The sequence below is a fragment of the Phalacrocorax aristotelis genome, chromosome 8, assembly GCF_949628215.1.
Source record: "Phalacrocorax aristotelis chromosome 8, bGulAri2.1, whole genome shotgun sequence".
NCBI lineage: Eukaryota > Metazoa > Chordata > Aves > Suliformes > Phalacrocoracidae > Phalacrocorax > Phalacrocorax aristotelis.
Genome location: NC_134283.1, coordinates 23,360,992 through 23,376,732, shown reverse-complemented (window position 1 = coordinate 23,376,732; position 15,741 = coordinate 23,360,992). Strand labels below are relative to the sequence as shown.

At 46.9% G+C, this 15,741-nt stretch overlaps 1 protein-coding gene across 1 annotated transcript in view; it reads left to right on the top strand.

Annotated features, from left to right (window-relative positions):
• The window catches only part of TSNAXIP1 (translin associated factor X interacting protein 1), a 33,546-nt gene extending 17,810 nt beyond the window's left edge, over positions 1 to 15,736 (top strand). Inside the window, 11 exon segments of the mRNA XM_075101925.1 lie at positions 732 to 873; positions 875 to 899; positions 2,166 to 2,184; positions 2,187 to 2,334; positions 2,478 to 2,595; positions 5,288 to 5,416; positions 7,006 to 7,164; positions 8,038 to 8,147; positions 8,975 to 9,098; positions 9,431 to 9,537; positions 10,399 to 15,736. Coding sequence (XP_074958026.1) covers positions 732 to 873; positions 875 to 899; positions 2,166 to 2,184; positions 2,187 to 2,334; positions 2,478 to 2,595; positions 5,288 to 5,416; positions 7,006 to 7,164; positions 8,038 to 8,147; positions 8,975 to 9,098; positions 9,431 to 9,537; positions 10,399 to 10,627 — 1,310 coding nt within the window. The 3' untranslated portion in view covers positions 10,628 to 15,736.
• Positions 15,737 to 15,741: the final 5 nt, after the last annotated feature.

The window sequence follows — 15,741 nt, the reverse complement described above, 5'->3', positions numbered from 1 at the left end:
GACCCAAATGCCCATCCATGGGTACAGTACTACAGTAAAAATTCAGAGTCTCTCTGAAATATCTTCAGATTCTTAAAAGAGGATAGACAAATTCATGGCCAGAAAGTCCATAAACGGATAGGAAAGGGAGTGGGCAGAGATGTACCTGATAGTCTGATCTGATTCAGTAAGTCACTGCTCATATTATCGTATGCTGTTTCTTAGCACGACAGCTAGATTGAAGGCAGCAGCTGCCCAAGGCAAAGGTTCCTTATGTTTTTTGACTCCAGTGCCAACTGTCAGCATGTCTCACCCAGCCACAGCTGCCAGCTTTGTGCCTGTCCACAGGGATGGGCAGAACTTCTGAAATTCAGGTGTCACAAATACCTGGCACAGAGGTCACTCTGTTGATCCACTGGCACCATAGCACTACTGCTTCTTACTTGCCAGCTGTAGCCATTGCATCTGTGTAAGACTCTCCCCAACTGTGATCCTTCCCGTTAATCAAAAGCAAGCCTGAGCTTTTGAATATGTACATGTGCGTGGGAGAGGAGGCAAGACGGTGGGTGGGAATGTGAATACTGCAACATACTCCTGGACTTGCAGTTCTTTAATAATAAAACAGTCTACACCCATTCAGTTTTTGCCGACACTCTGTAAGGTTAGGTGGTCTAAAAGCTTAATAGACAATTTAGAAAACTACAACTGCAATTTTACTGTCATGGGCTTTCATCAATGGCTGTTGTTTAAAGATGTCAAGGGTGAAGATGTGGTGAAGTTAACTTTGGCGTTAAAGATAGCTTGGCAGGACCTCACAAAATCCCAGGTGAAGCTGAACACAATGATAGCAGACTATGGAGATGTTGTGCCCAGGAGAGATTTTGAATCACTGGAGAAAATACTCTGATTTACTTCAGGAGGTGAGCATGGGCTCCTAATTTTCAAGCTAAACTACATAAACACAAACATAACATGATGCATCAGTATTCAGGTTGGGATAGGGGCTCGGTAAACCCAGAGCTCACAAATGGGCATTTCTTTGGTTTTTGTATATACACGAAAAGCCACTGTCTTCTAATCCCCAAAAGCTCCCTATCTATTGGAAACTCGTACTGCCAGAGGACTCAAAATTGGTATATCATCATAAACCTTTAACATAAATTTTAAATTAATTAACACAGTAAAAGCAATAATGGCCCACCACCAAGAGCTCAGAGAATACAGCTTAAGAACTACTGCCTGAAGGCATATATAAATACATGAACTAGGTTTACCTCATACACATGGCAGTTTTGTCCAACGGCTAACTGTTACTACTGCTGGACTACTAACACTCCTCTGTCTAGCCAGGTTTTTGCCTTTTCTGGTAGTATTAATTGGCTTCTTTAGCCTACTGAAACTCCAAGGTCATCAAACCAACTATGGGGCCGATCAATGCATTTTCCAGCTGTGAAAGAACTGGACTAGGTTCCTCCCATTGCATCTGTTTGCTGCCTTTTCAGAATAAATGTTTGCTTGGCTTGCCCTGGAGATGCACAGGAGAAATGCACGTAACTAAATGTAACTAACGACGTAGTTAGTGCACTGCTGTGAAGAGGGATGGAGGAAAACCCAGAAAAGCAGTGCTGGCTGTCCCAGATACGTTTGGACCATTAGCATCTCCATTCCAGCCCTGACCCTGACCCTCAGCACAGCTTGTTCGTGTCCCTACATTATGGCATAATAAATACAGACCCAGCCCTCAAAACCCCGGGTTTGAACCCGGGGTTCAAAACCCCAACTACAGCTGTGGTTACCTCAGAATCACAATGTAGCTTTGTAGTAGGAGAGCAAAGATAAATCATATAAAAAAGAAACACTTTCTAAATAGAGTGGATCTGAAGGGGATACATGTAAAAATTTCTAGAACAAAACCCTATGTTTCTCTTGCTCTCTCCTAGTGGATTAAGATCTATTTTTAAACACAAAAACAGGTATAAAAGGGTCACTGTCATGTTTTGCCAGAAGATTTGTAACTGGTAACAATAAAATTTAATAAATTATTTCTTTTTCTTCCAAACTGGAAGCAAGTAGCCAGGGACAGCTCTCCATAAGTCTGTGGAGTACACTGACCAGAGCTGTCTGACAACTGAAAATTTCTGTTACTCTGGTTAGTTTGTTACAGTCCTCCTTTCTGTATCCTTTAGATGAAGGCTCTGCAGAAGGATTCCATAAGGAATATGAAACACTGCAGGCAGTCCACAGAGAGATTGCAGAAGAGCGAGACTACTTCTGCGCTGAACTCCAGCGAGTTCAGCTCAACTGCACGCCCTGGCCTAACTGGGCAAAGTGTTCAGGTGCTAAATGTATTCAGCAGTGGTTTGCTTAAGACATCTTAGGAGACAAACCAGGTGTCTAGAGATCTGTATCTATAAGGCTCCTGGTGGGATTCCCACAGGACTAGTGTGCATGGGTGCATTCTCCTCTTCTAGCAGCTCAGTGTCTTTTTGCTGTTGCAGAGGTGATTCCTGGTGGGGCTGTCTGGCTGCGGGGAAGAGCAGCGATCAGCTAGTGGACGTGCTTCTGGAAGAAGTAGGAACAGGAACACTAGAAGATAAAAATGTCTTCCCTGGATGGGTATGTGTAAGCTTTCTTCTCATTGAGATGTAGTGGCAATAAATATCCCTTAGAAGGGTGGGAGAATTGCTTTCATGGCTGGTGTTTTAAACATTCACCTTCCCAATAGTGTAACCACTGAAAAATTCAAAGCTAGGAAATCTCAGGTGCAAGAGAAAAACTGAAACTGAGCATGAACACACTGAAGACACAGCTGAAGTAGCCACACTTTACAATGAATCATCAGACACACAGGTAGTACTAGTGGACTTGAGTCCCTTACTGATGCTCCCCTATATGGCTGAGACAAATGAACAGCTTCCTGCTGCTGAAAAGCCTTGTCCTCCTCCCCTGACCCTACCCCCTGGTTCATTCCCTGCTGATGAGGTGAACTAAGACAAAGCACTAGAATGACTAAGACTAAGAAGCAAGACTACATAGCAGGGAATGACTACTTTTCATGGCATCAGGAAGTTAATTCCACTCATGCTGTCCCTTTGCACTGCACCCCAGCACATGGGGGAATCAGGAAGTGATAGAGGGACAAGGAAATGTTACAAGGATCCTTCACATCACACCAAGCATAACTGTATCCAAAGGTTTTCTCAGTGACAGGGTGGCATTTCTTTGGTCCTTCAACATCTCTTTCCAGAAGCTTGAACCATTTGCCCTGCCATTCCTGGAAGTTCTTTCCAAGGAAGATCTTTCCTATTCTATTTTTGCCAGGCAGAACCTCTCACACAGTCCCATTTTGACCATCGTGGAGCACTTGAGACACACTGCAGAGGTGCTGACAGATATGTTGTATAGTACTGGGAATGAGATTTCACAGAATCACACAGAATCACAGAATCACAGATTGGAAGGGACCTCAGGGATCATCTAGTCCAACCTTTCTGGGAAGAGCAAAGTCTAGACAAGATGGCCCAGCACCCTGTCCAGACGACACTTAAAGGTGTCCAACGTGGCCGAGTCAACCAATTCCCTGGGGAGATTATTCCCATGGTTGACTGTCCTCACTGTGAAAAACTTTCCTCTTGTGTCCAATCGGAATCTCCCCAAGAGCAACTTGTGTCCATTCCCCCTTGTCCTCTCCATGTGACTCCATGTAAAAAGGGAGTCTCCATCTTCTTTGTAACTACCCGTTAAGTACGGGTACACGGTGATGAGATCCCCTCTGAGCCTCCTTTTCTCAAGGATGAACAAACCCAGTTCTCTCAGCCTATCCTCGTATGGCAGGCTTCTTGGTGGCCCTTCTCTGGAGCCCTTCCAGCCCATCCCATCTTTTTTGTATAGAGGGGACCAGAACTGTACACAGTACTCCAGGTGTGGCCTGACAAGCGCTGAGTAGAGCGGGATAATGAGTTCTTTCTCTCTGCTAGTGATGCCCTTTTTGATGCAACCCAGCACCCTGTTGGCCTTCTTGGCTGCAGCAGCACACTGTTCGCTCATGTTGAGCTTTCTGTCCACCAGGACCCCCAGGTCCCTTTCCACAGAGCTGCTCTCCAGCCAGGTGGATCCCAGCCTGTGCTGCACTCCCAGATTATGTTTTCCCAGGTGCATGACCTTACAATTCTCCTTGTTGAACTTCATAAGGTTCTTGCTGGCCCACTCCTCCAGCCGATCCAGATCTCCCTGCAGAGCAGCTCTCCCTTCTGGAGTGTCTACTTCCCCACTCAACTTGGTGTCACCAGCAAACTTCATCAGGCTATACTTGATGCTGTTATCCAGATCACTTATAAAGGTGTTGAATAACATTGGGCCCAATATCGATCCCTGGGGGACTCCACTAGTGACAGGTTGCCACTTGGAAAAGGAGCTATTTACCACCACCCTTTGGGTGCGGCCTGTCAGCCAGTTCCCCACTCACTGCACAGACCACTTGTCTAGGCCATAATGCATTAATTTCTCCAGTAGGAGACTGTGGGGGACCGTATCAAAGGCCTTGGAGACGTCCAGGTAGACAATGTCCACTGCCTGCCCCATGTCAACCAAGCCAGTCACTTTGTCACAGAAGGCCACCAGGTTTGTCAAGCACGATCTGCCCTTAGTGAAGCCATGTTGGCTTTTCCCAGTCACGTGCTTCATTTGACTTGCGATGGCCCCCAGGAGGATTCATTCCATAACTTTCCCAAGGACTGAAGTAAGGCTGATGGGCCTGTAGTTACCTGGATCCTTCCTCGAGCCTTTCTTGTAGATAGGGGTAACATTTGCCTTCCTCCGGTCTACTGGGACATCCCCTGTTCTTCACGACTTCTCAAAGACTACGGAGAGTGGCCTTGAGATAATGTCTTCTCAGCCAGCTGTCTCAACACCCTCTGGAGGACGGCGTCAGGGCCCATTGATTTGTAGGAGTCAAGCTCCAGTAATTATTCACATACTAACTCTTCCTTCACTGATGGTGGGTCGGTGTTTGGATCAATCGGCAATTTTGTTCCCAAAGCCTGGGACCCAACAGTGCTGGTAAAGACGGAGGTGAAGAAAGTGTTGAGGACCTCTGCCTTTTCAGCATCGTTGGTGATTGACTCTCCTTTTCTGTTTAACAGTGGGCCTATGTTTTCCTTCTTTTTCTGCTTATGGTTGACATAAGCAGAAATCCACACCAATGATTCATTTTAATGGCTGTAGACACTGAGAACATGGCTTTGGTGCCGCATCACTGCCAGTGGGGTGAATGCCTTACCTATATGTGTGTTTCTTTTACATTACTTAGGGCAAAGGTGACAAGGTGCCTGGGTACCTGAGGCATGAAGGTCATGTCAAGAACAAAAAGCTGACTAAGAAGGATGTGGTGAACACCCTAAAGGATGCCTGGAAGGAGAAAATTGCACTAGAACAACAAGTTTGTCCCATTTTCCTTCTCCACAAAGAGCATTTGCTATGACAGTCAGTCCAGTTTGGGAAGCCAGGGTCTCACCCATGTCCATCTACTGTTTCATCTCAGCTGAGCTGCATAAATCATAGTAAGAACAAAACGCCTCAGCCGGCAGTAACCCCGAGCCTGGCAGAGCTCCCCAGGGATCTGACTCATGAATTAGGATGCTGTCACATGGGTAACTGGAGTAGCTCCATCCCAGGCCTCAAAGGCTTCTTCTGCAGCTTCTGCTCCCGGGACAGCCTAGTGCTCATGAAGCAGCTGACACCCAGCGCCGCTGCAAATTCAGAGGCATTCGGGAAACCAAAATCAGCACAGGTTGCACACGGCTGTAAACTGCAGTGGTCCAGCAGCTGTTGCAAGAGCAGCTGACCTGTCCCTGAAGATTCCTCCACAATGCAGGGTGCCCAGGGGAGGAACCACCGCAGCAGTCACCATAAGCTAAATCAGCCACACTCATGAGTCTGAGACCTCAGCTGGACTGACTGCTGCTATTCTGGGGTGTGATAGTGCTCTGTAGACCAGCACGCCCTCATAACTATGCAGTGTCTGCTCTTAGGTGGTGGGAGCCTCAGAAACATCTGTGCAGCCAAAGCAAGGCCAGGCTTTTTTGCTGGTTTGATTTTAATCCATGTCAATCCCTTATTAAACTCCATAGTGTTTGTGCCCATGCGAGAGAGGAGCAGGTGGCACTGCAGGCTAAACAAGGAGCAGGGAAAAAAAATAATTTTTATCAATACATAAATTAAAATAAGGGTGCTTTGGCTTTGTTACACAAAACCCGAAGGATTTCCCCTTCTCTGTCCAGGGTGAGTTGGGAGTGACAACCAGAGGCCAAAGGGGTGAGGTATGTGTTCTCAGCCAAGGCAGACATTATGGGTTGCTTGTCTGGGGCGATACAGGACTCAAAAAGAGAATAAAAGTGGCTGTTTAATTCTTCCCATATTAGGGACAAGTATGATACTGTTCCCCCAGATACTGGAAAAGCCCTGTTATGGTACTTCAGTCATATGAGAGCAACCTTGAGAGAGGCAGAGTCACTTTACAAATTTCTTCTCTTGAGCCAGAAGCCTAGAAAAATCTCCGAGATCAGCCCTAAATGGCTTAATGTTTTCTTTGGCAGCTGTCTTTTACTTTCAGCTTGGTATCCTGGGGAGATAGGGTTGCCGCAATCACTGTCTGGCTCTACTTTTCTCCAATAATTGCTCCCATTTCTCAACGCATGAGCAAAGCTCAGCTAAATCTGACAGAGGGGTAGCGCCTCACAGATAGAAAGTTCCTGCACATTTCACAAAAATAGGTAGGAAAAGAGGGAATTTATTATTGGCCTCAGCAACAGAAGAGCTTCATTGTAAACTTACCTAGAAAAAGAGAACAAACCTGGGAGAAACATTGTGAATGATCTAATAACAGGGAAGACTCCAGCCAGCATGAGCACTGTTAGCACTGTGTGAGATCCCCAAAAGACAGATATCTATACATAAACAGCTAGAATCAAACAGGCAGATTAGATTTATTTCTGCTACTTATGGGAGTTACTCACTTGTTATCCGCAGATGGGGAAGTGATCCAGTCTTCCTGAGTTCTTTCTCGGTTACCTCCAGAAGTACGGAGATGCCGCTGCCATGGAATGGTCTTACACCATCTTTGGGAACATGCAACTCTGTCAGTCAAACCATGTCCTGATCTCATTCTATGACATACTCACCGGGAAGGTAGGCAACCCGCAACCCAATGCCGCACCGCTGCCCAGACATCCCTGGTGTGGCAGGCAGCGGGCAGGGGAAGTGTTCCTCTGCAGAGCAGCTTCACCTCCCATTCCTCCCCCAGGAAGCTGCACTGTCTTATGAGAATAAAAGTAAACACTGACACACACTAGAGAAGGAAATCCTGTCCATGCAGGGCACGGCAGGCTCTTACTGCTCCCAACAGAGCTTCTAGAAGACCCCACTTCTTTCAAACACTTTAGTTGCATTGTATCTGCTCTCTCTGATGAGAGGTTTCTGTTTGCAAGACAGCACAAAGACTTACATATAGGCCCCTTCCTCTCAGTAGGTCTTTCCTCAAACAGTTCATGGTCTGTCCCTGCAGCGTTTGTGAAGATCAGGGGAAAACCTCTGAACTGCAGCACCGCACAGTCCCTGGGAGCCTCGCTCCCCCACACTGTGCCAGATCTGGAGAGTTCTAGCTACATGGCCACATCTTTCCATCTCCTGTAACTCGAAAGCATGTAGTCCCCCCCAGGTCCTTGTCCTACTTATGTCTTGCTTGGAAATGGAAAAGTGGCTGAGACCAAGTGCCACCATCTGAGTGGGGAGGCTGCTGCCTTTCTGGGGGATGCAAGGTGTGCATCTGCACCTGAGGGTTTAACAGTTCAGGCAGGTTGTTCAGCAAGAAGCCGCTTGTGAACAGTCACCCTGCAAGCCACCATGTTGCTTGCTTAGTTATTTGTAAATCACTAACAGCCACTCAGGCAAAAGTTGCTTTAGAAGAGAGCACAGTCCTTTTGCAGTTTTGTTTCCCTCTTGAAGGTAGTCCAAGGAACAGATGGGGGCATTACTGACCTGTGAACTTTCCCTGTGTCCCAGGTGGGTGAAGAACAGTACCACAACCAGAATCAGCTGATTTCCAACCTGCAAAAGGAGCTGGCTGCCTGTGACAGCTCAAACAGCGGATCCCTGACCAGCAAGCAGTTCAGGCAAGAGGCTGACTGTTGCCCACCGAGCTCTGCCCATGTCTCACATGTCAGATGTTGTGATATGCTGAGTCTGTCTGCTTTGCTTATCTGCCAGCACAGCCAGGGGATGAGTTTTTTTTCTTTCTTTCAAATTCCAGTGAGGAAACCTCTAGCAAGTCTATACTTGTTAACCTCTGCATTAGGTTTAGAATAACATGAATACAGCAAGTTTTGAGTAGTGCAACTGAAGAGGCCCGAGAGCAGCCATGGGTTGCTTCATGCATGTAGCAGGACAGGCTGGCAGCCCCTGCAGCCTGCCACACTCCCTGAGGGGACCCGGGGCCCTCCCACAGGATCCTCTGATAGGTCACAATGCATTTCCATAAATGTTGGTGCAGGTACGGGGTTGGTTAATCAATCAGCTGTGCCTTCTTAAGTGAAACTCTAAATACAGCATTTCTTTGGGCTATAGTACAGAAGAGAAGCACCAGCTGTTTCCAGCACTTAGCTGGGAATATGGCCATGGTACAGACACACTGACACCAATTCGGTCTGGGCTATCACCTAACCCACACTCAGGGCTGCATTCAGAGTTTCTGACATGGCTTAGCATCCAACACTCACTTAAGTCCTAAGCACTGCTGAAAGCTTTGCCCTTGTTTTGGTGTCTGAAGGTGCAGGTGCTTTTTGAAATGCATTTTCTGTGAAAGCAATAAATTTTTGAACTGGCCTATGGAATACACGCACACACTGGTAGCCTAAGAAAGAGCCAGCCACACCAACAGTCATTAAGTGCTCGTACTGTAACAGCATCCGTACTTCTGTCTGCATTGCCTCTCTCCATACAGCATGGCTGTGAGGGAAGCTTTCCCCCTGAAAAGAGAAGAGTCAATCCAAGAACTAGTGGATGCAAGCAGGTACAAACTGGACAGCTCTGAAGACCTCATCGACTATATATCCTTATTCAAAGAAGTAAGCTGATGTTACTTAAGTTTTCATTTTGGTTCAGAATACGCCTAATTTAGGGCTTAAATTAGTTTTATTAGACTAACTAGGTTTATCAGACTAACAAATTAGCAGTGCCCACCACAATCTCTAACACCCAAAGGCCATCTGCAGACAATGGCAATGCAAGCTTGTGCCTTTTCTGTGATAGTTTTTCTTCCATATTATCTTTTTTTCCACTTTTCACATGGAAATTTGATTTCTAGGAGAGCTAGGTTATTTTCATACCCATTTGGGGGGCAGCTCCTATCCCTACTGGAACACGTGTTCAGTGCTAACACACCTGTAATTTCTTTTAGGATGAGGAGGGGAACGCTGAAATTTTCATTGCAAAGCTCAGGAGCCAGCATGTCAGGGAGAAGCAGGTGTACCTGAGACAGCTGAAGAACGAGCTGGGAGATTTAACGTAAGTATGGAGGTAAGAGGCCACTGGGGACAGCAGATCAGCCAGTGCATGCAGAGGGAACCCACCTGTGGACACAGGAATGTGTGGCCACCAGTGCAGGGCTCCCTGCACTATCAGAGGGCCCCAGCTATGAATATTGCAGTAAATACCAAAACCTGGCTGACTCCTGCTCTACAAAACATTGCAGTGTCAGTTCCTGACCCAAAGGACTTGGATATGGTAGCCAGTGAGCTGAGAAGATTGGTTGTACCAATAATCCCCTTCGGTACTTGAAGCCTTTTATCTTCAGCTCCTCAGCTGATACCTCCTCAGCTCTCCAAAAACATCAGGAAAGCCCTGTACATCCTCAGGAGGTTGGTTCTGAGGGGTGGGAAGAGTGAACAGGACAGACAACTGCAGATTTAAAGAAATAATTCCACCTCAAAACAAGATATACAAGAGGCAGCTACTGAATAGGAAAAAAGGCTGGCACCAGGCACAGAGCACTGAGGAGAACACCGAAGGTGGGCGGATGCCCATAAGGTCAAGTACTGTCCAATGCAGGCACCGAGTTAGAAGGGGAAAAATATAGTTCTGTAACAAACGATATCACAGTGCACAACAGAGGGGTTTTAAGGTCCTCCCAAGTTATCACAAGTCTAACATTTCCTAACTTCTGTTCAGTTTGAATTTTAGTACCTAGCAGTCTTTATTACGTGCATATTTAAAAAACAAAGGGATACTAATCAAGGCAGAGATAACAATGTCAAAAGACATCTCTGCTCTGCAATTCAAGCAGCATGGCTTCTCACTGTGGCACAAATACATAACTATTCCTTTCACATACCACAGCATAGCAGTGACTGTGTTGTTTTTCAGCAGTGAGGTGACCGCAGATGATCTGAAAACCACCTTCTGCACCATCGATCCCGATATTGATGATCAGACGCTAGATACCTACATTGACCTGGCTTATCAGGTGCGAAGAGAACAGCCAGACCAAGAAGTCATCCCTGTGGAAACTGCACTTGAGAGACTCCTTGCTGGAGATGCGAGACAAATAGGGCCCTCTCCCCAGAAGGGAAGAATGACAGGCTTTGAAGAAGAGTAAGGAGACTTCCAGTATTAAGAATAAATGGACTGTTTGGTCTCCAGGTTTGGATATCAAGCTCAGAGTCAGAATTACAGCACTAAATACTTCCCACCACCACGCACACAAAGATACACCTAGTAACTAGCAGTAGAGAGGTTAGGCTAGCTTGAACCATCAGAAGCACTTTCAGCTTAAGCAGCAAAGCACCCCGATACAACTTCACAGCCTACGCAGAGTTGCTTCAGCTCAGTGAGGCTTGCAGTGGGAGGTTGCCTGGCCCCCGAGCAGAGGCTTCACACCCCCGTGGCACCAGGGCACTGCAGGGTGTTGGGCGCGCTGCTCAGTGACAAAACAACTGGGTTCCAATAGTAGTTACCTGAACCTGAGAAGCCACCATCAAACTCCAGGCTGCGAGCTGGCTGCTTTAGCCCTTCAGCCTTATGGTTCCTTGGCTCAAAGAGGGAGAGATTCAAAGATACATTTGCAAAATAAGGTGCCGTCAGCACAGTCTGGGTGCAAGTGAAAGGTGAATTCAGCCCATGGCAGGTTTGCTGTCATGCTTGTCCCCAAGGAGACTTTCATCTTGGTGTAGCCACTGTTATCCAGTATGAAGTCACCTTGAAAGAAATTCAAGTGCTGCCCCATGAGTTGGTTTAACCAAACTCTGAGCTGGAAAACTAATCCAAGCACAGAAACACTGGAATCTGTCCCTTTCTTCAAGAAAGCCACTCCCTGCATTCTCGTTAATCAATGCCAGTGAAAGGCAGTAATCTTTCCTATTCCTTAGTGTCCTGTCTATCCACTACATGGCCCTCACCAGGGAGGAGAAAATGGGTTCTTGAAACAAAAACCCCATAGGAAAGCAGCTCTGCTATGGTTCTGCCTAAATTGCCAAGTGAAGCAAATACAAGAATAAAAACCTGTTCTTTTTCTCATAACATAGTCTGAAAAGTAAAAAGAGAAAAGCAGAAATCAGAAGACGCCTTCCTAACAAAGGAAGGCATCTTGCAAAAACTGATTGCATTTTTAAACTGGTAAGGCATCACAATCTGCCTGATGGAGTAAGAACCACCCAGAGGTAAGAGGCGCCTGGGATTTCTGCCTCGAATATTGCATTTGGTGCTGAGCACCTTCAGTACAAATTGCAAAATACCAGGAAAAGAATGATACAAGGATTGAAAGGAAGATGGATTCTCTAGCTAGAACCAAAATATCCTACCTGCAGGTATCTTGAGGGGTAGTCTGAAAGGAGAAGCTGTAACATGGCAAAGCTCAGTGTATCTAGAAAGATCAGGGAACTTAAATGTAGAGAAGGTGTCTGGTAGAGGGACACCAAATTTGCAAAGCTTTTCAAGAAAGCCCCCGATGGGGAGCATTGGGCTACGGAGAGCAAGAATCACTTGTTTTGCTTCACTCCGAGGACTTTAGACCTCAAGAAGCTAACCACTGTTTACAGTGCCAGGTATATCTTTGTTTTGCTCTTCTAGTTACATTGTTAGGACTTGAACAACATGTCCCTCAAAATCTTGAATTTAGTTAACCCTGAGTTTACTGCAACTGGACGCTGAACATGTCTCAGCAGGAGAGAAAGGCCAGATAGGGAATCTCACCTCTCGCTGTCCCAACATTCCCACTCATCAAAGCCTGATCATCTCCTGCCTTTGGCTGGAAGCTGTTCAGGTCGAGAGCCCAGCAGCTGAGGCAGCTGGTTGCAGATGTGTGTCCCAGCAGCACAGCTGCATGAGGAAACAACACAGTGAAAGGAAGGAGGAACCAGCAGCTTCTTCCTGCGAGGTTCTCTCTGATCTCTCCTTTGGAAAAGAGGGTTCTCAGGGTGCTTCAGCAACAGAGAGAAAGGAAGGTGGAAATTTCATTACTACTTCAGATTAAAATTTTCAAACTCTGGAATGCAAAGCCTTGAGGGCACACTCAAAACGTCCCATAATGGCAGGAAATGTATTTTTAAAAATACAAGTTCTGTGATACGTTTGTTAAAACAACAAAGCTGTTTCCTTTGGAATGTTGCAAAAAATCCCCTGTGTTGTATTAACAGAACTGCTCTAAAAAAAACCCACTTGAAAAATGACTGCCCTTTGTATTGGTATTGCCTGCCAAAGAGATTTTAACTATATTGGTCATAATGTCTTTTGGCGTTGTGCAAAACCTGTTTAACTTGCAAGTGTTGCTGCCGAGAGCCAGGCTGGATTTCCAGGAGTCCTCATAAACTGGGCCATTTGGCTGCAGTTTTGGGAAACTGCACTGCACACACAGCCTCATCCAGAGACAACAATCCATACTTGCAGTGGGATTTAGGACAGGCTTAGGATGGGGATAAACAGCGAGAGTGGCAGGTGTCTGGTGTGACCGTCGGACAGTCTGCACCAGCACAATCAGAGCCTGTGCAGACTGTCCTGCCCCGGACACCTCAGAAGAGCCACCCATGAGATGATGTTTGCACTGAGCTTTGACTTAGCCAATGGGACACACTGACCTTGCTCGGCCCTGCTTGAGACTGCAGAGCAGCGGCCTTGAGCCATCCCTTCTTCACAGATACCTGGGAATTAATTAATCAATTTAAAGACTCAAGTCTAAGTCAAATTTATCAATTTAAAGGCAAGTTCAAGACGGATGCTAAGAATTAGAGCGGAAAAAATAAAATCTACTAATTCTTCTCAGAAATTAAATAAGTGCAGTGTCTTACCTTGGGAATGACAGACTAGCTAAATAAAAGGAAACCACACTAGTGAGTCAGACTGATTCTCTGGAAAGACACTGAAGAAAAACGTGGAAGTTTGATATCCATATCCACCCCTCCAAAACTGCTGTGACATGGATCTTTCCCAGCTTCTGAATTTACAACGTCACAGTCCTTTGCACCTGAAATCCCCTGCTGTGGCTGACCTCATTCCTGGCAGGGGTTAGGTTCATTCTAAGCAGTAAAATCATATACATGAATTTTGCTTTTATTGTCTCCCTACCTGAGGAACACAAGGGAGCGTGGTGTGGGTCAGCTCCTTTGTGCAGCCAGTATGAAACCAGAGGTGGAAAGCCAAGTAGCACCATGCCTCACATCAGGAGCAGAGCAGCAGGAACCACACAGGTGTGTCCAACATGCAGAGGATTTATTTGCACTTGTTACTTAGAGCCACTGCTCGAATCTTGCAGCTTTGGATCATGACAAGGGGAACCGGTGCACAACGCTACTGTAACCCACGAGCGGGCCAGACTCTGCAGAGCAAACTGCAGCTCCCAGAACTGGGCCCTGCTTCACAGACCAGCTTCTGGCACCACCTGCCCCCTCAGTGACTTTCCGGATACTTTTTGCCATGGTTTAGCCCCAGTCAGCAACCAAGCACCACGCAGCCGCTCACTCACTCCCCCCTGGTGGAACAGGGGAGAGAATTGGAAGAGTAAAAGTGAGGCAACTCATGGGTTGAGATAAAGACAGTTTAACAGGTAAAGCAAAAGCTGCGCGCGGAAGCAAAGCAAAACAAGGAATTCATTCATCACTTCCCATGAGCGGGCAGGTGCTCAGCCGTCTCCAGGAAAGCAGGGCTCCATCATGCGTAACGGTGACTTGGGAAGAGAAACACCGTCACTCCAAATGTCCCCCCTTCCTCCTTCCTCCCCCAGCTTTATATACCGAGCATGACGCCATATGGTATGGAATATCCCGTTGGTCAGTTTGGGTCAGCTGTCCCGGCTGTGCCCCCTCCCAGCTTCTTGTGCACCCGGCAGAGCACGGGGAGCTGAAAAAGTCCTGGACCAGTGTAAGTGCTACTTAGCAACAACTAAAACATCTCCACATTATCACCACTGTTTCCAGCAAAAATCCAAACATAGTCCCCTACTAGCTACTGCGAAGAAATTTAACTCTATCCCAGATGAAACCAGGACACATTTCTCTACGTAGACAGAGGACAGCACCAAGGGCTGGCAGAAAACAACTGTGGAAGCGCAGCCTTCAGCTTGGGTTACACCACATGCAATGGGTGGTTTGACCATGACTGGCTACCAGTCATGCACCCAGCCGCTCTCTCACTCCCCCTCAACAGGACAGGGGAGGAAATAAGATTAAAAAAAGCTCATGGGTCAAGACAAAGACAGGGATATTGCTCACCAATTACTGGCACAGTCAAAACAGACTTGACTTGGGGAAGATGAATTTACTGCCAATTAAAATAGGCTAGTGAGAAATAAAGACAGAACCAAGATGATCTTCCCTCCACCCCTCCTTCCCAGGCCCAACTGCCTCCTCCCTGCCAAGGACTGCACAGAGAAAGGGGGGGGTTCAGCTAATCTGCAACACTTTGTCTTGGCTGCTCCTTCCTCCCAGTCTTCCCCTGCTCTGGTGCAGGGTGCCTTCCATGGGATATAGCCCTTCAAGAACTGCTCCAGTGTGGGTCCCTGCAGGTCCCTGTCAGCAAACCTGCTCCACCGCGGGGTCCTCCATGGGCTGCAGAGGGACAGCCTGCCTCACCGTGGTCTTCTCCATGGGACACAGGGGATTCTCTGCTCCAGCATCTCCTTCTTCACTAACGCTGCTGTCTTCAGGATTGTTTCTCCCGCAGCTTTCTCCTTACCCCTCCCTCCCACAGTTGCTGCGCAGCATTTTTACCCTTTCTTAAATATATTATCAGAGGCACCACCAGCGTTGCTGAATGGCTTGGCTTTGGCCAGCGATGGGTCCATTTTGCAGCTGGCTCTGACATGGGGGCAGTCCCTGGTTTCTGCAGCATCTGCCCCCCAGCCCACTCCACAACCTTCCCACATAAACCAAATACACACAGTTAACTCCCTCTGAATCAATCTCAGTCTGTCATCTACCACGGGTCCACCAGAAAATTTCATCTCTCAAATGGTCAAGTATATTTCCCCATTTCAGTTTACATCAGTAAACAGCTGTGGTCACAGATGGATTAGGATCTACTCTTGACTTGCAAAAGGGGACAAGATTCCAAGTCTCAAAGCCCCCCTCTAGAAAAATACACGGCTCTGACAAGGATCTGCTTCTTTCCATAAGGCAGTCCATAACTTTCCTCCTCTGAGCAAACAACTAGTTGGTATGAAGAGCAACACAGCTAAATACCTGCTAGGAATGTTTTAAACAACACAATACAGTAGCCTTTCAG